Source organism: Pezoporus flaviventris, unplaced genomic scaffold, assembly GCF_033815535.1.
Source record: "Pezoporus flaviventris isolate CSIRO_AGI_PZ_B2104156 unplaced genomic scaffold, CSIRO_AGI_Pfla_v1 ptg000030l, whole genome shotgun sequence".
Classification (NCBI taxonomy): Eukaryota; Metazoa; Chordata; class Aves; order Psittaciformes; family Psittacidae; genus Pezoporus; species Pezoporus flaviventris.
In genome coordinates, this window is record NW_026892578.1 from 10,976,303 (window position 1) to 11,001,151 (window position 24,849).

Below are 24,849 nucleotides of genomic sequence, written 5' to 3' on the forward strand. Positions count from 1 at the left end.
GTTTTTTTTTTGTTTGTTTGTTTTGATTTTTGGTTTGGTTTGGGTTTTTTGGGGGAGATATTTGTTTGTTTGTTTGTTTCTGCAGCATGTGCCATTACTACAGGCAGCAAGCAGAGGTCAAATATTCAAGATGTAACTTTGAATCTGTCCACAAGCAGAAGTTGCTCCTGGGCTTATTTAGATCACTGAATTTTAGTCTGAAAAAGAGAGAAAAGAAGAAACCCTATGGAGAACCCCCATGGGATTTATACAGAAGGAAAACAAGCTCCTCTAAAAACCAAGTGCCCTTCTGTAGATGTGACATGTGGCTGTTACAGCAGTCTGTGTCACAGATAATTTTTTTTAAATCATATCAGTGTTGAAGTTAAGGCTACCTTCCTCTCTCAAATTCCCCAAGGCTATGCATTAGGCAACACTGGTGAAGAAACTTGGCTTCCTTTCAGATGTATAGACAGCCATACTCAAAGTGAAATACCTTTTCTGCACAACACTATTGTTATTTAATGCTGCCTGTCTTCTAGCAACAGAAAAGTGCACCCTTTTCTTAACAAATGAGGCTGCTACAGTAATTACAATGCAGTAAGAAGTGAAATGGTCCTATGCAAAAACCTGTCAATAGACAACATTGTAATGCAAAGAAAAAACCAAGTATTTTTCACAGGTAAAATAAGGTTTTCCTTACTAATCTGATTAGTGATCGGTAATTACCTGTTCAGATGAAAATACCTTTACTCTGTGATTGAGGTCTAAAACTTGCTCCACTCTAAATCAGCAATATTTATCTGTGCTAGCTCCTCTGTTTCCTACCGCATTAACTTTCCCATGCCATCTTCAATTGAGTTTAGAACTTACGAAAACAGACAGCACTGCAAATGGTGACTCTGATGCATCCCAATGAATCCACTGTATCTATCAACAAGGACATGCACCTCACAGTGTTGAACCTTTCCTAGTTTTTGTTCTTAGCGGTTTTGGCTTTGTTGACCTGAATATGTTATAAGGAACTGAAAAGGTCTTCTAGGGTGGCAAAAAGTAAAAAGAAAAGTTTTGCTAAAAAAGAAAATTATCTATTTTGGACTCTGATCTCTTCTTGTGTCAGCTCCCATGGCTGAATTAGTCATGTAGAGCATGCAGAGCAGCAGCCCCATGGGGCCACCTAAAACAATCCACTGATTTTGGGGAAACACAACTTCTGATCCCTCCCTGCTAAAGATTTTCTGTGATACTCAAAGTGGAATATGTAACTGAATATGCAAAGTGGAATATGTAAATCAAAGGCCTCTAAGCATCTTCTGAAGGTGAATATATTGTACGCAGGACTTTTGAGTTTACAAATGTATTTAGATACTTAATTATGACTAAAAAAATATCAGTGGCCCATAGAAATCTAAATATCATTGTGGTCCTGGGCATTACTACTTATTGCTTTAGTTTTCTACCTGTAGATATTACTCTACAAAGGACCTCAAAAGATACACATGTTGCAGTTAGTGAGTGATGTGCTCAAATATAGTAGTGGTGGGAGCCATACAAGCATATCATAATTAACAGGGAGTAGAAAGGAAAGAAAGTAATCAGTACTGAGAATACCACTTACCAGGGAAAAAGCTCTGTATCAGTTTACAATTATTTTAATTATTTCTGTGCTTTTTTTTTTGTTTAAAATTTTGTTCACGAATGCTATAAGTAATTGTAACTAAATTTGCAAGAATCTCAAATGGAGGTCAATACTCACTTCTACATGTTGACAGGTCTGAATGAGTTTTGCCAAAAGAGTTTCCAGTTCTGTGTTCCTCTTAATAAGGTTGGTGAGGTTACTCTCCAAATTTTGCTGTCAAAAAGAAAGGAAAAGAGCACGTTAGCATTTTGAAGAATTCAGTGTTTAGGTGAACAGCTGAAAAATGGATATATTTCCAGGATCTGAATTTTGTAATTACACAGGTATGAACATGAGACCTTTATTTTGATAGGCTTCATTAGATGTTTTGTCTATGTATCAAGTAAGGCAAGACAAGAGGGTGGAAAATTTCAAGATAAGAGCCGGTTCTAGAAAACAGATTTTCTAAGGAAATACTGAAAACTAGATTAAGCAATTAGTTTTAGCTGGGAGCAGGGGAGGGCAGGGGGGAGAGGGAGTAAGAACAGCAACAAATCTAAAAACATTTCACCAGAAAAAGTGGTTTATTTTGGCTGAGAACACTTTTTGACTCTATTTCCTGTTCTCAGTCTAACATATGAATTTAAAAGCTGCTGCTATCTGAGGTCTCTGAGCGTGTGCCCTTTGGGAGCACACTTGTAAGGACCCAGTAGACGGGTCAGTACTTTCTTTTTGGGATTCACAGTGCTCAGAAAGATTGACTGAATTAATTCCCTAGTTCAGTAGAGTTATATTTTTTTATACAAACATCTAAAGAAAAATATCCTTTCTATGTGTAAGAATGAAATATCTACCCGCAGATTGTGCCTTCACAAACTGTTCTTGTGAGAGAACTTGTGGTTTGTGTCTGTTTATCAACTGATTATGGCTGCAATAAATATCTGCAACTGTGGGAGATCAGAGTGCTTTCCAGCTTCCAGATCTGAGGCCACATCCTGACCACTGTGCAACTGCATGTGAGATTGAGATCTACCAACAAATGTCTCAGCCTCCCTTCTACCCTCTGTATACACAGGAAGGAAATCCAAGCACAGGAGGAGGTCTGTGATGGCTGTGACCTGTTCCCTGGTCTGGCTGCCTTGGGATCCGGACCCTGCAGTAGTACATCATGGAACTTGCAGCTATCAGCTCCTTGCTTTTTACTACACATCCCTAGATAGCTGCTATTTTACAGGAAAATCTTCTGGAAGCATATGGGCTGAAAAGTCTTTTTCTTTTTTTTTTTTTTTTTTTCCCCTTAAAATGCCTTTAAAAAGGGTCCCGACTGTAGACACTTACCTCAGTAACTTCAGAGGCATGTATTTCATTTTGAAAACCTGGGTGTGACAAGCTGTTTCTCATAGTTACTCAGTTATGGAAGTGTGTGAGATTAGTCCCTTGCTTAGTATTCCTGACAGGCTGACAGTCCCTGCCTTTTAATTGTACTTTGTCCTCTGAGCAGTACCCAGCATCTAGGAAGCACTCAACAAGAACACCAGAACTGAGTCCTGTGCTTCTCTCCCTACAAGGGCTGTAGTTTCTCTGCAGAGCTCCATTTCATCCCTCCTCATCTTTTATTAATGGGCTTCTTTTTTTCACACTACTGCTTTTCCCCCCAATGTATCTATTCCATTGCTTAAGTCCCTTCAGCTACATTAACAAACCCGACTTCCCTCATCCTTCTCCCCTGCCCGTTACCACCTCCATGCACACATTTTATGTGTGTGCGTGTTTGCTGGTGTTGATATTCTCTGTCTATTTCATGCTGGCTTAAAGCACTTAGTTCCCTGCCTTCCCTTTTTTGCATCTGTGCAGTCTCCTTACTTCTTCTTGTATATGGCTACAAACAAAAGAATCTGGCAGTATTTCACTGCTGAACCATACATTTTGACATTTACCAGGACTGATGCTGTAAACACCAGAGGAGCAGTCAGTCCTGTTCCATTAAAGATATCACAGGATTTTGATGGCTTTGCATATATAACCCTTCTGAGAAGCGTGATAGGTGTTTGAAGTACATATTTTTGGCATTTCTTCCCAGCATACCCACGCATATCGTGTATCACAACCTTTGGCTGTAAAAATACCTTCTACACTGCATTTATTTTATAGCCCATTAAAACAAAGAGTAACAAGAACGGGCATTCTTTACCAAACAGTTTGAACTGTATCTTGTGTTTCTATAAGCTGTACTGTGAACGGTCATTTAATTGCAAAGGCATGTTTGCTGTGATGTTATATGCCCCTTTGTAGAGCTGAGACTCACATGCAAAGTCAAAATACCATATATAGTTACAGTATCAGATAACTTTTGCCTTTAAAAAACAGTTTGTTAAGGGGATCCAAATGTGCAAATACTCTTGAAAAGATATATACCTTCTTATTGCTCATATATTAATTTTGAATGTTTTAATATTTTATACTAAAAGGTTTTAAATGAAAACATGTATTCTTGATTTGAGACTGCCTAATTTAAAGTGTATTATTTGACGTAATAAATGCTAACAGATAGGACCTGTACATATTATGAAAAAAAATTCTTAAAGTTTTATGGAATATTGCAGTGATTTTAGATATCCTGAAAGTGTCTAGCAAAGGACATTACTACATTAAGAGTAAGTACTTTTCTCTGAAACAGGAATTTATTTATCCATAATTATATATAATTATATCCAGGATCTTTTCAAAACCTGGATAAAGAACAACATTTTAGAATAAGTTTCATATGTAGTCAATATAAACATAAACCCATTTATATTATTATACTAAATTATTACACAGGTCTTTTGATGGCCTCCACATTTCCAAACTGTGAAAACAGAGAATAGCTACTAAACAAGTAAGTTGCTTTACAAAAATTGTTGTTAATTAGTTCTTGTGGTCTAGCTCCTCAAACTGTGTCATTTTCAAACTGGAAAGCTTGGAAGTTTTGTTAAACTTTTGTGGGTTTTTTGTTAAACATCAGTTTGCTTGTTAAGTATCAGTCTATATTAATGTTTTACAAGACAGTAAGAAGCCGGTGGCTGCTTTCTGAAATTAATGTAAATCTTTCCAGTTTTACTAGGCAAGTACTGAATAGCAGCTCTTTAAATTGGCCTGACTTGAAAGTTTTAAAGGTCATCAAACTCAATCAATTCTCGCAGTATGCTTACCTGGATCTTCCCTTGACAGTATCTTCTTCTAGTTCTTTACCTTATTCTATTCCTAGATGACCATGGTACCCCTCTACCTACCACATGACAGATATCAGAAGCAGAGTTCAACCCCTGCCCTCTTTCTTTACGCTATATAGGGGGAGCCTGAAAAACGTTTAAATTTCAAATGCAGAAATTTGCTCAAAGACTTTCTGAACTGTCACAAATGCCTTTCACATCCACACCTAAAACTTCCCAGGTTGTGTGAAACTTCAATGCCAGATTTGGAGCTCTGGCCATCTTGAAAAATTGATCCAGTTCTGTAGACTAGAATTCCTGGGATAGTGAATTACAGACAGGTTTTAAGCCTGGACAAAGTCTGCTTTCATATTATGATGTGAATGTGAAAATGAGTGGCAGAATAAGCCTATTCTAAGTGTCTTCCTCCCACCTAATCTTCTACTGCTGTTCTCTTAGGTGAACCAAATTACAACTGTTTTTGTTATTTTATTTTTAAATGCACAAGGTATACAATAATTTCTTAAAAATTTGCAACTGCCTTCCCTTATCTTTTTTTGTCACTTGCCAATTTTCATTGTTATCTGCCTATTAAAGACTGACCTTGGAAACGCAGGGGTTGGTTTTTGAATGTACAATAGTTGCTGTGTATTTGCTCTGTGAACAGGCTTCAAGCATGTTAACTCACTGAATGCAAACTGCTCTCAAAAAATAAAAGCAAGGTTGAATGCTTCCTGACTTACGAGTGCAGACCTAGCTCAAGATCTTGACATTCCATGCATGCTTTGCAACTGTTTTTACAACATCCAGTATAAAGTGAAAAGAATGCTTACTGTCCATTTAACTTTGTCTGAAAACTATACAACATAAATATTCCTATAATATTGGGATAAATCCAAGTAGATGAAATCACAGACATGTAATTGAAAGGGACAGGTAAGGATGATGTTTCATTTTGAATCTGCATGCCTATAAAATGATATGATCCAGGGACTAGAGCCTGAAGCTGGAAAAATTAATGCTAAAAATTAGAGGAAGTCAACTCAGGGGTAGATGCTCTTTTTAAGCTGCTTTTTATCTCACACTGAAGTCATGATTTTGCTTCAGTAACGACTGCGTGAGGCTTGTGCCCTGATTGAAGTGGGAGGTCAGACTAGATGTTCATAATGGTCTCTTCTGGCCTTTAAATCTATCAGTCTATGAAAACCAAATGTGAACCCATGCCCTATTCCAAATTAACAGTCTCACGCAAAGCATTGCTTGTCTAAGGAAGGTAGCACAAACATATAGTCCTAAACTGCTATATGGGTTGAAAATGCTGTCAAAATAAATTAATATAAGCTTCTTGTCATGGTTTTAAGGAGAAAAACGCTGAGTTGCGTGCTCGTGCCTTACATCACAGCAGAGAAAACAACAACATCCCCAAAATCATCTTCTCAGAGATGTTTTTCTGCTCCAGAAAAAAAAACAAACCCCAAAATCTATTCAAAGGGCCAGAAAATGAAGCATATAGCTATCAGCTACAATGAGATTTTAAATTTCATCTGAAGTAAAGACAGTCTTTTTCTCATTAAAAACACTATTTTTCTTGCCATTAGTAAATATAAAGATGCATTTGTATTTTCCACTCACTGCTTACTGAAAGGCTTTGAGAACCGGTCCACTGAAGCTGCAGTACTGGGACAGTACCTTGTAACAACAGCCTTGATTACCATTTACATAAAATCCATCATGATCAAAGCTTTTTGGCAGGAAATGTTGACAGCAGTTTGCATTTCCTTTGCTCCTGGTGTAAAATTGATCAGAATAAGGTATATTTTGGAGATACTTCCTGGTTTAGAGAAGAAAGCAACTTTGGAGAGACTTCTGAGATTATCAGAGTCCCACATAGTGGAAATTAGGTTTAGTAATTACATCAGTTTCATAAGAACCACAGCCACCCCTCCCCCCCATCATCTCCTTACAAATGAAACAGGGATAATATATTTCCACATTTGGTTGGGAAAAGCATGTAACCAAGAGCCACACAATAACACTGCAGTGAAATAAAAATGAGGACTAAACCATCACAAGGAGGAACTGTGATGGTATCCTAACTTACCCTAACAAGGTAACCAGAGTGATGTTGACTTGGCAGATCAGTCTTTAGTACACATAGGCTGGCTAGAGACCATAAATATACACCCTGTGACTAACAAAGTCCATGGAACCACATTGTCACTGCAACTGTTTCTGTTCTTGACTTGTTTTGTTCTTGGCTTGCATGTGCCCCAGTTACATTTTCACCTCATCGTAGTGACATACCCTATGAACTAGGCCTGTTGCCTTCAGGACTTGTGGCTATCTTATTAAAAAAGCTGTCGATCAATTCCAGAAGAACTGCCAGAACATTAGACATGGTTTTGAGCCAGGTTTTGGGTGTATGCGAGTTTAATGTTTCCTTTGGTGTTCTTTATTTAAATGGACATGCCAGGTGCACATGGAAAAATTTAAGCTAATTTTTATTCTATGTACTTCTCCTGAAACAGATGACTGCTCTTCCGTAGGATACACATGCGCGACCCTGTATTTTTCCAGCGAGGGAATGGTAACATTTGTGGTTAATAGGAATTATTGACCTCAAGTCTCAAATGGCCAGAGCTTGACAACTGCACTTCACAATTCTATGTGTAAGGAAATAACAGCTATGATGTTGATATACTCCTGGGGACTAAGATTTTTACCTCAAGTGATTACAGTATATCACAAGAAAAGACCCATGAGATACTGCACTGTTAATTAATTGTCCAGGACTATTTGTATTAAAAGCGCAATAAAAAATAGCTACCTTTGAAGTCACTATGACTTAAATGATGTTAACTAAGTTGGGTCTATTTTCATATAGGAATATCACTTATTTTTTTATTAACACCCATTTCAAATGGGAAATTGTGGAAATTAAAGGAAATCCAAGCATTTCAGATTCTTGACCACATAAAATCTTTATTAACTGAAAGGACAGCATTCTTGGGAAAACTTAAAATTGCACTTTTACTTCTCTGCAAAGCCTCAAGTAAAAAATATATATTTTTATATATATATAAAATACATATATGATATATACACACACACATACATATATATATGTATAGTATGCTATAGCGGAAGTTTTCCTTTATTGTGTAGTATTAGGTTTGGGAAAGAAAGAATGTATATGCTTAAAAACTATTCAGACTGTAACAGGGACCATGATTACTGAGAACACAGGCCAATGGAAATGATGCTGCTTAGTTATTTTCAATATTATAATGTGAAATGGACATATCAAAAAATGAGAAGAAAGTTATTTTTTCTTTTAAACAGGGACAGCAATTTATTTTCTGAGGGCATTCAAACATGTTATAAGAACTTTTCCCCAGTTTAAACAGCGACAAAACTGGCTGTATAAGGCAACCAGTTTTTTTAGATTCTCATTTAAATTAAACTATTAGAAGATATTCAAATGTTGGCTTGGATATGCGGAGTTGATTGAACCCTATTTCTAATAAGTCATTAATCAAAGAAGGACCACAATAATTATCAGGAATCAAGGATCAAGAAAGATTAGATGAAGCACTTGACTAAATTAAAAACCAAAACCAGTCTTGGACTAATATGCAAGTTAATGCAGAACTGAAGGTATATTTGAGGGCCCAATATATATTTCTATATATTTTGGCCTTCAATGCAGTAGTCAAACTGGATGCTGAAGCATTAAAAAAGCACAACAAATGCCAGACACACTGTATTTAAAGCATGTCATTATAGACTTATTGTGGAGAGCTAAAGGGTTTGTAAGTTCATTCTTTTCCCCATGGACTAATCCATTGCAATGAAGGAGGTTGAGGAGAACTTGAACTGTTGCACAGCTGAAATCCAGTGTCCTGGCTGTACCCACTTCCAACCTTCCAAGATATGGAATATACTTAAAACCAGGAGTTCAACAAGAGCTCCTGCTCATGAAATGCCTAATCTAATCTTGCACAAGCAAGATCTGGGAAGTAGTCATTCCAAAACCTGAAGTTCTGACTTTTGCACATAACCAAAGTTCTGAATTTTGCACACATATATATGAAGACAAAGCATAAAGCTCATCTGAAGAGCCACAATTTATGCAGTGTTATTAAAGTCCTGGCTTCTACAGATGTCTGCCTAAATATTTCTGAAAGTTTGTATTTTATTTAAGAGGTTGTATAATGAAAAAAATCTGGTTTTCATTAGTCAGTACATATTACAGCATTTTGCAGTTGAAAAATTCCATCTTGTCTAACCAGGTAAGTATAAAAACCAATTCAGCATTACGCAAAACTGGCAAATTAGAAAGGATGGTTAGATTAGAAAGGATGATTAGGCAAGGAGTAGAGAAGGTCAACACTGTGGTTTGGTCTGTGTTGGGTAGCCGACCAGTGGAGCTGTTACAAACTTGATTTAGGTCTTTCTGCCGACCTGTAACAAAGTTGATATTTGAAGCAGCTGGACTCATATGCATTTACGTTTCTCACTATGCCAAACAGCACTTTGAAGGACCTCTACAGATTGCTCTCCTGAGGATATTAATTGGCCATCTGGAGAATGAAGCTCTAAGTCCATCTCCTAGCACGGCTGGAAGGGCTGGGACACCCAAGGCACACGCACTGGCTTTGTCTGCTACTAGTGCAGCACCTAGCAGCTGGGCTAAAGGGACCACCAGCAGTTCTTATGCAAGAAATAGGAGTGACATTCTGTGCAGTTCCTCTATAGAGAGGAAACAGGTACATCTGTGAATACAATATATCCCTAGCTGTTGCTCTGATGGCATATTAGAAGCCACATAGGCACCATCAGCAAGCCTGAAGCCAGAGCACAATGTCTCTTTCAGAAAATGGTGATCCCACTGTCCAGCAGAATCATGCATGAGGCAAATGTCAACCAACCAGGCAATCAAGAAGACCAAACTCTGACTTAGGGTGACTCATACTAAACAAAGCATCACTGACAACTATGTTTTATGTTGGGTTGGGTTTTTTTGGTGCTTATAAACCCTCAGGATTTTGGCAAGAAGCATGGTATGCTTCTTGAATTCTTCCACTCTTGAATGCGCTGGTTTTGCACCACTGAAATCATCAGTGGCTATGCCTTTTCCTTGTAGTCAATAGGCTCTAGTTGCAAGAGGTTACTCGCCATGAAACAGTTGGCATCTGACCAGTATAGTGCTCATTCTGGCACTTGCTCATTTATCTTTTTGCTGCCTGCAGTTAGAGTTTGGTCTAGACAGAAGGGTAAATCTGTGTTTTCTTTTTCTCACCTCCTCTATTTCTTATTCAGTAAACTAAAATCCTCCACTATATTGAGTAAATACCCTGAAATAACTTTGATATGGTGAATGTGAGTTACTCACATCATCTAAAATACTTGTCAAACTGGCCTGATAATATAATTCATCTCTATTTTTCTCTAGAAAGATTTTGACCAAGCACCAGAGCTTGAATGTAAGAGCTAGGAAAATAATAATCTTTCACTCAGATTTCAGCTACGAAGTGGTTATTTTGTTTGAATTTACCAGCTGCCGTGGATAAAACCAGATAAAAATCTTATAGTACAATTACATACTTAGAGACTTACTAAAACAATGTGATGGTGGTGAGCTGAGTTTAAACTAAATTATGAGTATAAATTGCAAAGTATAGATCATGATTTGGGATCAGATTTTGTTTCTTATTTCTGTCAGACTCAGGTGAAGTTTCTATTTTGACTGCCTAGCCCTTATTGCCAATACTTCATCAGAGATCAGATCCAGATTTCAAAATTTCCAACCAACAAAAAGCCCAAACCTGACACCAATAAAGACAAAACCCAAACCAATGCAACAAAAATTCCAGGAGATTTTGGCTGGAAAACCAGGCTCAGGTCAGAGTATAATTTAAATACTGATACACTGAAAAAACAGCCAAAACAAAAATAGCATTTCATTTTTGCCTTGTATTTTCAGCTGAGAAATGAAAGAAAAGCATACCAAGGAAACAGCAGGCAAAAGTGTCATCCTCTCCCATTTAATATACAACACTAAAAGCTTTTCGTCCCCTTACCTCTGCAGTGGATTCAACTCCATCCCCAGACATCCTGACTTCCCTTACTACTCTTACATCCAAAACATGTATGTATTTTGCCCCTTTTCCTTTGGTCATGCTGCGATCTCCCCAGCTGCTGCTACAATGTGTCCCTCATGTCCTGCTAGATTTTATGCACCTGAGTGAAACACAGTTGCCGGCTTTTGCTTTGCTGGCAGTACACAGTGCCAAGAGTTTCTGGGTAGAATATCTGAAAGTAACTTGGATGCTCAAGAAAATACTCAGGGGGTGAGGGATGTATGCTATAACCAGAGGAGCACCTGAAGAAATAATTACTTTAGTTCCCCTGATAAAATACTATTTTTCAGCCCCTACTGCTATATGCATTTACACAGATTAAAATGCAATAATCAAGTCAGTGTTAATCCAGATATCATTTGAGAGGGAAATAATTCAAGGACAGATTATTATTTAACAGCCTTTGACAATGCATGGTTAAAAAAATCAACAAGCCTAAAGAAAACGCGCCATGTGGAAGCCACAGGAGACTTGCATTATTTCACTTACTTCAGCACTGCAGATAATCACAGATGTGTCTCATTTCACTAATATGAACTAATCAATTGGTATGAACTACTGAATTGTTTATTCTATTACGAACAAATTGCATGAGGACACTTCAAAGTAATGAGTTTTAGCTTAAGAAAGCATGTTTGCAAATTCTTTTGTGGTTTATTTTTACTACGTTTTACGATAATAAATCAATTGTAACTCAAATTCATCAATAATTGAGGTCCCATCATTATAATCCAAGTGTTATGTTCTATTTTTTCACTTCGTCTTACATGCAGCTTGAAAGCACACCTGGGGTAAAACTTCTGTTGGTAAGAATCAGTGGATTGTGACAATACATTTCTAGTAGCATCATACAACTCTGGTCTCTCAAGACATTTAAAATACAACACTAAAAATAAAAATTCTGCTGTACTTTGGCAAGGTGATAGATCACATAATATGAAATCAAAGGACATTTTTTAAATAAAAACTGTACATGGAAACCCAAATACATGCACCTGTGAGAGTCTGAACTCACACTGCACAAGCACAAGCTGATCTATCACTGTTTCAATTTCGATCTTCATTTTGTACTGCAGTTCCTGAATTGCAAGCTTCTTTGTTTTCTTGACAGCTGAAAGGAAGAATACTAAGGAAAGATGTACATGCTCTTTTCATAAGATAACTGGAACAATTAATAACAGAACTGCACATTCCAAGAGGAAGAGACATTGAATATTTTGCTAAGAAATTAAGAACAATTGTCTTTGGCCTTAACATTAAACATCCAAATTTGCATTAGTTTATTCGGTAAATCTGGCATTAGAAAAGAGAGCATTTAATTCATAGCAAACCAAAGCAATTTTTTAATACATATATATATATATTTTATAAATAAATGCCCAATTGAGAACAAAATATGTATAACAAAGAATAAGACATATGAATCCACATTCCCTTTTCTATAAGAACAGCAAGAAGTAGGTATAACCAAACCCTTCTTTAAAGCATTAGAAACTTAAGAAAAATAAGACCTTTTTAAAGTGCCATTTTTCTGTTACCTCTTCTTCCTCCAGATGCTAAACGAAGAGGTGATGGTCCTCTAGAGGAACTCATGTGTAATTAATGAAGCCTTATAACTTACTTTTGAATGATTTACAAAAAATCTTAGACTCTTTCACCTTATCCAGTCAGCATATATAAACTAGGGATGCAAAACTGAGCCAGTCCTACACGGCCTAATGAACATCTTCACATCACGTAGGCTAACAGCAGGAAAATGTACAATTGGCCTGCCTGAACTTTCCCATATCACTTCGGCCACTTTTCTGTAACCATTTATCATGACAGGCATTCAAGTAATAAAAAATAAATGTGCTCACATTTTGGTGAAAAGGCTAGTAATTTAGAAAGATGTGTAAATCCAATTATTCCTGGAGAAAGAGACAGGGAGATCTTAACTTTCCATTTGACCCATTTAGATAATGTGACCAATTTTTACAGACTTCCTCCGGACAAATTATTCATTTGATTCACCAGAGCCTTTGAAGTTTTCCTGCTATCAAGGACGACAAGCTTTTTCCACTGAAAACATAAGACAATGCTGATTATATAAGTATGCTTTTCATGGTACTTTGGGAAGATACAGAAACTGTAAAGCCTGCAGAAATATTTATTTAGGGCCTTCAATTAGCTAATTTTGATTTTGATCTAAGACAAAGTTTTCTTTGAAGAAAAGACATGGACTTGATTCACCCAGTATGTTACTTCAGGTCTGTATTTTCTACATCCATTGTTTCTGAGAGTTCAGGCCTACGGACTTTGTGAGAAACAGCTTCTCTTTAGCCATATAAAAAATGCACAAACAAGCATGCACTTATTTACATAGGTACTCTTACATGCTCTGTAACATGGAAAAAGTCACGCAGTGTGTAAATGGCGAACAGAGAGTCTCCTCTAGTGTTTCTGTGCACGATCAACAATAGCATTTTGGGGTCACAGAATACTCATTGAGGGCTGAGCCTTATTTCATATACTCAACAGTTCTTAAAACACCCCATGAAAATATAGTTCTTTAATTTCCCTTCCTTAACTGAAGGAATTAGATCTCCCTGGAGAAGAGAAGGCTCAGAGGGACCTCATCACAGTATTCCTTTACTTAAAGCAAACCTATAAGATTTTCTCTCTTCACGAGGAGCAGACAAGGGACAATGGGTAGGAGGTGTACCAGTAGAAGTTTCACCTCGATGTAAGATATATTTTACATTGGGAACAATCATTTACTCTAACAGCTTCCCCAGGGACATGGTAGAATCATCATAACTGGAGGTTCTTCAAGATGTAAATGCAGGTAACTTCATCAAGGCTCTCTTTCACATGAAAGGTTGGACCAGTTAGTCTTTTAAGGTCCCTTCCAAACCGGGGTATTCTATGATTGATGATTTATTACATACTTAATTAAAGAGCTGTATCTAAAATTGAATCAGTCTTTTAAGTGTGGTTCTGTGTGCATGTACATTTGCAGGCATATGGGTGTTTCAGCAAATACTCCACTGAAATCAACCTACAGATTAGCTTGGGCTCTTAAATTGGCTTACTGGGCTCCATGCCTGTATTTTGAGCTTATTTGCCCAGTTTGAGCAGATTTCAATTATGCACCTCTTTCTTGATTTTGAACACTACAGGGTCACTAACAATCAAAAGTGAGTTATGGACAGGAGAGAAATGGTGTGTCTTCAGCTCCCACTGGCTTGGTCCACTCTTTCCCATATCTGAGGGACTTTGGAAAGCAAAGCCTGGCAACACTTGTCAAACCTCAGGACACGAAGCTCTCCCAGACTGAGGGGCTTTGATTCCTGCTTTCTGCATGCACGCCTGTTTGCCCTGTGCATAAACACGCAAATCTGTGGGATGGCCAAGAAAACAACTGCAAATAACTGAAAGGGTGCCGGGAGGACAATGCCATATATTGCCACATATTGCCTGCATAACTGACATTGAGAGCGGTTATTTTTTTCCCAATTGCATACATTTTGCAAGCCCACTGTGACAGAAAAAGCAAGCTGGCGTCAGTAAGCCTTTCCCTTTGTTGAAACTGTTCATAAAGGATATGGGAATTACATCTGGGAAACTGCATATTGTGCATAATATTACTGAATATTGCAATGACAGCTCCATTAACTTTATTTTTTTTCATTTGTTTCTGCCAGAGTGGTTCCTATTCCACACACTTGCAGTATAAAATTAACTTTTACCCAGGATCTGTTAATTAATAAGCAGTATAAAACGAACTTTTACCCAGGATTTGCTAATTAGTACAGAACTTATTCTACTTTATAGTTCAATATTTCAGGATTTTTTTTTTAATAATAATGTATTTTTTCCCAAAGCTAATGACAATGCAAATTATGCGATGTCTTCAATTCCATAGTAACCACCTGGTTTCAACTGAAAGAAAAAAATCGAAACATCAAATACATGAGGCTTTAAAATGACTTAAATTACTCATTTAAGTAATTGAATTAAAATTGATAAAACCAGTTTTCTTAATGGAGATAAAACAGTAAGAGTGCATACTTTGTAATTTCCCTGCATGAATTTCAATTATTTTCACAAGAGCGAAATGTTTCATGATCCTTATTTTATGGACTTTTCAATTTTCCTAAGATCAAATGTCTCTAATTAAAAAAAAACACCTGAAGGTTCTACTATTTTTTTCTACTGAGTCAGTGGGCTTTGAATAAGATTTGTCAGAAGCCAGTAAAGTTAAGAAAGTCCTTCCTGTCACAGATAGCATGTGCTGGTAACTCATGCTTGTACAGGCAAGTAACATGGGAGGAAAAGATATTGATTAATCACCACTTTATTGTCAGAGTAGTGTCAGTATATTCGATATCAAACCGTTGCTCAAACAACATGTACATGATTACCAATGGCAACAAATGCAATGACTCAAGATGTATAGGTTTGGCATAATGGAGGTGCACTGCTGTTGCCACAGTCACAGACATAATCGAACTGAAAACTTACTGGAAAAACATTCCCAATTCAGACTTCTAAAACTAGCATGTCAGAAACATTTCATGAAACATTATTGTATTGCTGCTGAATGTCAGTTTGAAACTGCATGTCTGAAAAAAAGGAGATTTTAGTAGTTCCTGATGGGTTTGTCCAGACCTTTAAGGCTGTACATTCCCATTAGTAAACATGTACTGCAGTACATCTCCACTGCATGACATTAGCTGCTAGGTGCTTTTCAAAATAAACAGAAGTCTGTTTCATTTTTCAGTTCTCCACAGGTACCTTGAGAAATGTCTTAGGTACAAAAGAAATTTGTACATCAAAAATGCTTTTGAGACTCAGGGTCGAACAGCTAGCACTAAAATCAAGTGTGAATGAAAGGAAAGGAAATCACCATAAAAGCAATGCATCTAATAGCACAGGTTAGTGACATTCTTTAATCAAACACTGTACTTGGTAAAACAGCTGTTCACTCTGACGATTGCAGAAAAGGCCCCACAGATCCTGGTGAACAAGCTGACGGTGTGCTCTCACAGCAAAGACGGCTGTTGTCTCCTTGAAGGTGTTAAAATTCTAGAAGAGGTTGCCCAAAGTACAAGGAACTAATAAACATCTATGAATTCAAGATTTTGGTTTACGTATTCAAGGAGACAGATTTCAGGAAAATCAGCTCTTTGGAATTTGTTAAGCTTGTGAGCTTCATCAGATATGCCTAATATGCCCATTATTGTAGTACATAGTTGCCAACTTTCTTTTGGTACATTTTATGATACTATTAATGTACGTTGTAAACAATGAGTGAATAATATGGCTACACAGCTTGTCCTGCTAACTTCACTTAATCTATTCTGCAGGATATTAAGTTTCAGTGAATAATATAGTTCCTGGTAGCGTACAATTACAGAAACATCTTTTCACTTCGCTTCAAATCTGTCACAAACAGAGACTAACTTATTAAGGGATGTTTTCAGTTTTCACGGCAATTGTGAGATATGATAGATAGAGCAGGAACTCCAACATTTTCAGCCTTTACTATTTTACATGCATTACTAAAAAGAAAAATGCGGTTTACTTTCCTCCATTCAGCATTGTCTGGGCACTCTCAGCAAGGGTGGAAAAACTGCCACCCTGTTTCTGAGACTTGGTCTGTCAGCATGCGGCACCACACACTCATGGTTTAGTGCTTCAGGGCGGCGCTGGCAGGCATGAAAGTTTCAAAGAGCTTTAATTTTAAAACCCATCAACAGAGAGAGCAGATTCAGGCCTGCTTTTAACTGCTTTTAACATTTGCTTACTTTATATAAAAGCTGTAGGGCAAAAAGAAGAAAAGGCCTTAAAATGTGTGTGGATAGCTTTACATAGAAGTACAAATTAAATTAAGAGAATTTAGTACTATACAGTATTAGAAAAGTATAAAGAAAATAGTACCACCTAAACAAATTACAAGTCCTCACATAAAACCTGTGCCTATTTCTCATTTCCCCCTGAATAGCCTGGCTTTCTCTGTCCCTGTCTTTGTCCTTCCCATTAAATTGCTCTTTTTTTTTTTTTCCCAACAGTCAAAAAAATGCCACTTAGCCAAAGTGAAATCCTTAATTCTTTTGAGGATATACAGTATGGGTCTCCTAATTAGGGCATCCTGTGGAAACTCAATTTAAAGAAAGACTGGAGAAAGAGGAAAGAAATACTATACAATACCTTGTACTGAAATAATGCACCAATTAAATAAAAATGCAAGCTAAAAATTGCACGCTTTTCATTTTTCCCTGGAGGTCTTGTGAAAGGCTAAAAGCATTTTCAGTTTAGTCCCACAGATTTAAAATTTGAGTGCTATTTTGCATCAGAGCTGTAATTAGTCATTTTGATACTAACAATGGAGTTCATAATTTCACACCAGGCTGATCATCACTTAAAACTGTTTATTTCAGCTCAGTACATCCCTGTTAATTGGAATGTTTTGCTAGTGGTGTGTTCCCACTAAGATACAGTCATGTCATTACAGCCATTAGGCTCAACCTCTTGAATATAACCCACAAAACGGCCCCCCTTAATACTTGCATATTGATAGCTGCATTTAGATACACTAACGGCTATTTCTTGTTCAAACGTGATGTTTAGGTGAAATACAAGAATTAGTATGCAAAATTGCAGTCTCTTACACATGAGGTCAGATTCCGTAATTACCATGGTCATATCTGGCCTTAAAAAGCTGAGAATTTATAATGTCTGCCTGCAGCAAGTTTTAAAAAGTATTTCTGCTGTACACAAAGGGCTAAATTCAGCCATTAGTTGAATGTAAGAATCAGATGATTTCCAGAGATTTATCTCAGATCATAATTTATCCTCAAGTATTTAGAACATTTCAGACTTTTTAAAGCTGTTAGTCATATCAGCAGGGATAGTAGTTTCACTTCACACTTGACTTACGCATACTTGACATTTCCCATTATTAGATCTTGATTTCACACACAGCAATGTCAAACTTTAATTATTCCACATTCAATTTACCAGTTACAGTGTTTCTTTGGCCTGATTTTATTTAATTTTTATTTATATGATAACAGCAGATAGAATGACCAGCTGATGTCATAAGATAGGCTAGGGGGAAATACGCTGCCAGCCATGATAAGAAGTCTTGCTCTTCTGCTTCAACGCTTTGAAAACTGGATTTAAATTTAGCAAGAGAGGTTCCTGTGCCAGGCGTATGCCTCTTGGTTTTTTTGCCTTTTGCTGTCAGTCCTTACAAATTCAGGCAAGATTTGAAAAAACCGGTATATTGCAGTTTTGCAACTAAAAGCTTTGAAGACTGTCAATGCTAGCTGAACTCCAGACTCCCTGATGACCAGACAGTACATGCACCATCACAGTACAGCTCAGGGCTACTAAAACCAAATTACAACAGCCATGTAATGACTTCTCCCACCTGATGACCCAAGACAAGTGGGAGTTCTAAAACCAGAGAATTTGTCTGTTTTGTGCTCTCAGCTCTCCCCCCATGAGGACGCGCTAGTTAATGCAGAGCATTTCAGTTGAAGTGCTGTAGTTTGGTTAGGTACAGATAAACTAGTTTGACAAAGACATGGGATCTGGTAGATCAGCACTGGATAAAATTTGTTACTTGGTGAGGCTAGACTGGAATTAGGGAATTCTGGGAATAAATGGGGATGTACAGATGGAAAAGCAGAGTGAGCAGAGTGATGTTGGAAAAGGATTCTGAGACTGGCAGTCAGGTTATCTGGAAGCCCCTCTGCAAGTACTGCCAGACAAGAGCCTGCAAGTGAGAGGGTAAAACAGCAGTGTGGATACTGGAAATGTTAACCATTTCCAGGAATGAAAAAGGAGCAGAGATGGTTGAAAGATAAGGTGATGGGAGGAAGAACAGCTGGGACTGGGTAAATAAAGGCTTGCAGGGCAAAGCCACTGGGCCTAGAGACCAAGGGAGGGCAAAGCCCTAAGCAGAACAGCTGTGTGTGGGAGGGGGGAGCTTACCGAAAATAGATGAGCATCCATGGAGATCCAAGTGGTCTGGGAACCAAAGGAAAAGATTCAGAATAAATACAGATGCAAAGCCAGGGAAATGGTACCTTTGGGGCATGGATACTAAGCATATAAAACTGGAAAAGGATCTGAACAGGCAAGGAGACTGAGACTGGGTATCTCTAGGTGAAGCCTCTAGGTGAATAATTTTGTAAGCCCTTGTGTGGGCTTTTATTGACAGAGAAAAAAGTCAGCTCCAGAGAGCATTCTTGTAGTTCTCAAATGATCCCTATGATATCAGCTATACTTTCCTATGTAGCAAAATATTTCTATCTGCCAACAGAAATGCAATCATATATTGCAACAGAATCACATGTGTGAGACCAAGAGACAACATTCTGTTTTTAATTGTTTCTCACAATTCTTTCTTGCAACCTTGGGAATTCTGCTGATATGTAAAAAGTGAGAAGTAAAAAAAACCATAAACAGTAAAATGGTTGCCTCTGGAAATGCTGCTCTTTTGTAGACACTGAAAAAAAGTAAATATCAAAGGATGCTTTACTCTTCTAAATTGCCAACCTGTGATTTCTGTTTCTATGATTTTTGCTGTTGATTTGATTTAGGTAGGATTTCACCCCATCTTTCTTGGAAAAGGAAACTGAAATAAAGCACTCATTCTCCTAATCCAGTTTTTAATCAGTAAAAGGCTGCAATGCTAACATGGTTGGTTTCTGGTTTTGCACAGTGTAATGTGCAGCTCTTTGCTCTCTGCAAGTTAACAGGGTGCTAGAGGATGATGCTATTTCCTTCTACCTGCTACCAAGTATAATGTATAATACAATGCAACTTGTCATCAGCTTTTGTTAGGTGGAGTGTAATAGTATTCTTATTAATAAGTTCTCCAAATAGAAGACTCTGTGGAGTTTGTAGGATTTTGTTTTACTTTTTCTTTTTTTGGCATTGTCAATCAAAGAAAAAATTAAAGTGGTTTCATTTCCCATATTACAAGTCCTTCACAAAATGTGTTTTCTCACAAAGGCTGTGACAGTTTTAGCCTAGAGTTATTTTTTGCTTTGGAAAGTGATTAGAATGTTAAGCATTTGCTTTTAAGAGGAAGATCCTTCTTTGATATAAATTGTGACTCTGACAAAATTATTTATGTCAGCTGAGAATGTGTCCCTGCTACTGTGCTGCTGACATTTACTTTGAAAAACAGAAAAGGTATCTCATTATATTTATCATGACAAATCTCCCACAGATATCAAATTTTGAGGCTGTGCTACTTAGTCTGACATACAAGCCTAAGGCTCTACATGAGTCATTTAAAACCTTATGATAAAAACATGAAGAGCACTGAGGTTTTTTTTTTTCAGGATTTAGCAACGTAGAGGCATAACTTTGTCAATCAAATGGGAAAACAGATCAGAAAACTACATGAGGCATTTTTTTAGCATGCTATTCAGTAGATATGCATCAAACAAGTTTAAGGTGGGCTTAGGTTGTAACCATCTCTTGAGAGCAGCCCCCTGTGGCATATTGGGTCACAGTGGCAGAGACCTTCCTCTGCCCTGACACCAAGCCATATGCTACATTGCAAGGACTTGTCCCTACATTAGCCCTATTGCTCACACTGCCCTGACTGAGCCAGGTTAGTCCTATTGCCAGCACTGCCCTGACTGAGCCATGCTACCCTTGCACCCCTGTATGTCATGTGGTCCAACAAACATTGGCATTCAAAACTTGTGTCCAGCCACCTGGCAGCACTTTGTCTCACACCAGAAAAGAAGTGAAAGTCTTGCCTATCAAAGTGCTTCAATAGCATGCTAAAATGTTAATTATAAATGTGTGGGGTTTCAATTCCATCTTTACTATCAGCTACAACCCAGTCAAGGATGCTGTTACAGTTCAGATACCCCTGCATCCATCTATAACACGATTGAGACTGTCAGCGTATACAACACTGAACTGCACTGATTTATAATTTGTGTGTATGTTCAGTTCTGAGGCCCTACTTTGGACTGCAACCAGTTAAAGCAGCAGCCTGTGTTTCAGCAGGCCAAATGTGTTGACCTGTTTTTCAAAAGTATATTGTCTGCAATTGCAACTATGTTTTTTTGTGGAGTATTCATAAGTGCCTGGAGAACCAGACATTTAGAGTACAGATCTGAAAAAAAAGTTGCTGATATCTAGCACTTACTAATTTCAATGGGACTAAATACAAGGCCTATTCTGAAATTTTGAAAATATCAGGTAAAACCTCATTCTCTTCATCTGTGTTTCTATACCCAAAGCTTATTTCCTTATATCCTGCACTGAGGCCAAATCTGGTGAAGATATTATGCAATGGTAAAAAACCTGCCAGCTGCTAATACTGCAGTAACAAAACCTGTCTGTATTCCTTACAGGGTCAAGTTAAGACCACTTAGGAAAGCCACAGCCTGACTCTAATACCTGGTTTAGAGATATTTTAATATGATTCAACATCTGCCATATGGGAAAGGTGAAATGTTCTCCCCCAGTACGTTCATTCAGTGATAGTCATTCCTCCTACACTGCTAGATACTGCTATTTGTTCAAGGAATAAGTCACTGTCTGGAAGAAAAACTGCTCTTGAATATAAAATTTGTATGTCTGGCTTAATCCACACAGTTATCTCAGTAAATCCCAATTCCCTTGTGAGAAGAATACTTAGGCAAATCCAAATTTACCATTTCTTTAGGAGATTCCGGTAATGATATATAGCTGTAGCGCACAGTAAGCGTGCTTTTAAAAGTAACAGGTTGACTATGTTACTTTCTTATTTGTCTTTAGGAAAAAACATTCCTGACTGGTAATATGTGGCAAAGGAAAAAAAACCACAACATTACGAAAGCCACATTATTTTGAGCAAAGGCTGGTAGGAAAATAACTACAGAGCAATTTTTTCACATGGGTTTTGTCTTGACTTCTATTCCCAGGAGTGATGTTTATTTTCTGGCCTTTGCCACTTCACATCACTGAGTATTTGAGTTCCTTCATCAATAAAAGAAAAAAATAATACTGGCCTATCTCTATTTAATGAGGCAATGTAAAAATGGCTTCAGGGCAGTACCCAGAGGCCTTCCACAGCTACTCTCCAGGCACTGCCACTTGCTGTTTTTTGTGGGGTAGAAGCAACCTCTGTAAATGCTCTGGCAGCCTGTTCAAGTTAATTCTCTGTTCAATCCTCAGTGTGCACCAGTCAACTGATTTGGACTGGTTAGATACAACCAGTGTTGTTATAACAACACTGAACACAAAGAGCCCTGTAGGCTTCAACATGATATTGCCACTTACTGGCTGTGCTGACAAGGCCAGTTTAAGAAGTATGGGCCTGCCCTCCCTGCTGCCCTACCCCTACTAGCACTGCTCTGTGCAGATGCACTAAGCCAGGTCTGGGTTAAAAATAAACCTCTGAAAGAAAGGAGGAGGGAATGGGAATATACTTTAAACCAGTATAAGTGGTCCAGTTTGCAACACAGTTCCACAAACAGTTGTTGCACAGAAACTGAGGAGGTGATGAGCTGTGACAAAGAGTGCGAAGAGCAGGGTGCTGAAGGGTCAGAAATTGCCAGGTGGTCTTCACACCCAAGCCAGCATCTTTGTGGATTCACCAAAAAGTAATCCTGACTCACAAAGCCCCTTTAAACACTGTAAAATATGATTATGTAGATCACTACTTTTCACTGATGCTGTGATGTTAAAAGAAGAGAAGAATTTAATAAAGAAAAATCTGAAGTCAGCATCTGATATTACATGTGGTGATAAATCATAAGGGGAAGGAATAGAGTAACTTTGTAACTGCTGCCAGTTCTCAGAAAAGCATAACCTATGTGATCATGCCTCCTTGGTCAAACGTCATTCAATTTGCAAAACAGCCAATCAACTCCGCCTGCAAATTAATGTTACTTACTCATTAAGTATAATTTAATGGTGTTCTAGTTAGTTATTTTGAACTGGCATGACAATCTCTGCTATGAATGTCCTACTTCCCTTCTAAGGTCTATTTTAAATTTATGTATGTGGCCAAAAGGCTTGCTTAAAGTACAACAAACTATGCCCTCATTTGCTTCCATTATCTGACACCATTTATTTCACATGACCATTGAAAATTTGCTCATTACAGGATGAGTATATGCTTGTGTCAAGGAAACTGAATTATGAATGCAGGTTTCCTTACCTGGCCTATTATGGCACTACAGAGTGATACTGCCACAGCTCCTGAATTCTCAGCAAGTTCTGGACTCCAGGGTGGGGTTAGTTCCTTGGTGAGAAAGAAATGAATTGACACAGATGGAGTTTATGGCATCCCTGCATCTTTTATTTACAGTAGATGCATTTTTAAAGAGAGGAATTAGCACAGTCTGTGTGGAATGTGACTCAGAGGCTGATCCTGAAACTCCAGAAAAGACTCTCATACAACCTCTCTCTGTTTCTCCAGGTAGAAGAAGGACTATTTATGCTCATTTCCCCAAATAGTCAGACAAAACCTCTTGGTTTTATTTCCTTATTGCCTTTTTTTTTTTTGTCAGCTGGTGACTTATTTTCAAAAGTTAATAAAATAACTTTACATTGTTGAAAAGGGCATTCCTGCTCTCACCCTTTCATCAACACTACAGCATGTGGGAGGATATAGTCAACTGCACTAAAATATTAATCTTGCTGAAAACAAATCCCTCCCAAAGGTGCATGATTATAACAGCCAGCACCAGTGAAGTAGTGGATAACAAGTTACCTTGAAGCAAGTGGTGAAGCAGAACCATCCTTCCTGCTGACGAGCAATCAGGTTAGCTGAAACTGCTCAAAAACTCCAAATGACTTTTTCCTCAGGAATTTCTACAGCCTACACTATTTTCTTTAGGCTTATGACTCTTGAAAGTTTTACAGCCCCTCTGAAAATAAACTACTTTTACTTAGAATAGTTACCGATATGTTTTCCAGATGCTTTGGATTTGAAGGACACATTTACAAGGCATGGATTTTAAAAATCACTAGGAAAATCAGGCTCCCTTATCTTGCATAGGCTCGTATAGTTGATTTACATCCCCCACTGTAGCATCTACATGCTTTGCCACAAAAAGGAGCACCATACAGCAAGCTCTGCAAGTAAAAAGTCAGTCAGATTTCAGCTAGTCAGAAATACTGTATTTGCAGGCTATTATAGTTCTGTATGGACAAGTTACAGCTGTAAAATGGTATCTTCAGAACACATACCTCTAGAAGCATGAGGGTCACTCGTAAGTACAGAAAAATATAACAGCCTCTCCCTGCAAAAATTTGGTCCAGCTTACTGACTAGGATTGTGCTGGGGAAGAAAGGGTGAAAAAATAGCTTTTCAGAATTCTAGAGGGAAAGAATATATTGAAGATAAAAATAGTTTTGTTTCCAACAGCTCTCATTTAAATTCATCCTTCTCTCTAACTTTGACCTGACTGCCTGTTATACCTCCATGCAGCTATGTGCCAAATCTACAATAGCTAACAAACTGAATGGCTAGCCTCAAAGAAACAGAGAGTCTTGGATATGTTGAAGTCCTACAAAGTTCATTAAAATTGACAAGTGGAATGAGGACTCAGTTAATGACCCTGCTGAGGAAGAAGACTGTGGTGTGAACCGAGTCAAGTCACAGGGCCTGCAGCTACCTTGGACACACTCCCTGAGCTTGCCCAGCCAATAGCCTAAAGAAGGGAAAGGGTACTGAGGATGTCCATGGGTTTTCAAGTACTGCAAGGAAGGAAAACTGAACTCATGGACCATGGGAGGACACTGAGATTATTGGAGGTTTTTTTAAGGCCCACACTGCTATTCCTGTAGCTTTTTTAGTCCTGTTGCCCATACAGCCTTCTTTGTAATGCACTTGCCACCTTTCCAGTCTCCAACATGGACTGAGGCTAGGTTATGCACACCAGCAACAGAACTAACCTTC

At 37.8% G+C, this 24,849-nt stretch overlaps 1 protein-coding gene across 3 annotated transcripts in view; it reads right to left on the reverse strand.

Moving 5' to 3' along the window:
* MID1 (midline 1) overlaps positions 1 to 24,849 on the reverse strand; it is a 249,557-nt gene that overhangs the window by 45,901 nt on the left and 178,807 nt on the right. For all 3 annotated transcript variants that reach the window (XM_061459901.1, XM_061459903.1, XM_061459902.1), the window contains exon 3: positions 1,736 to 1,831. In XM_061459901.1, coding sequence (XP_061315885.1) covers positions 1,736 to 1,831 — 96 coding nt within the window. The remainder of the gene's footprint in view (positions 1 to 1,735; positions 1,832 to 24,849) is intronic.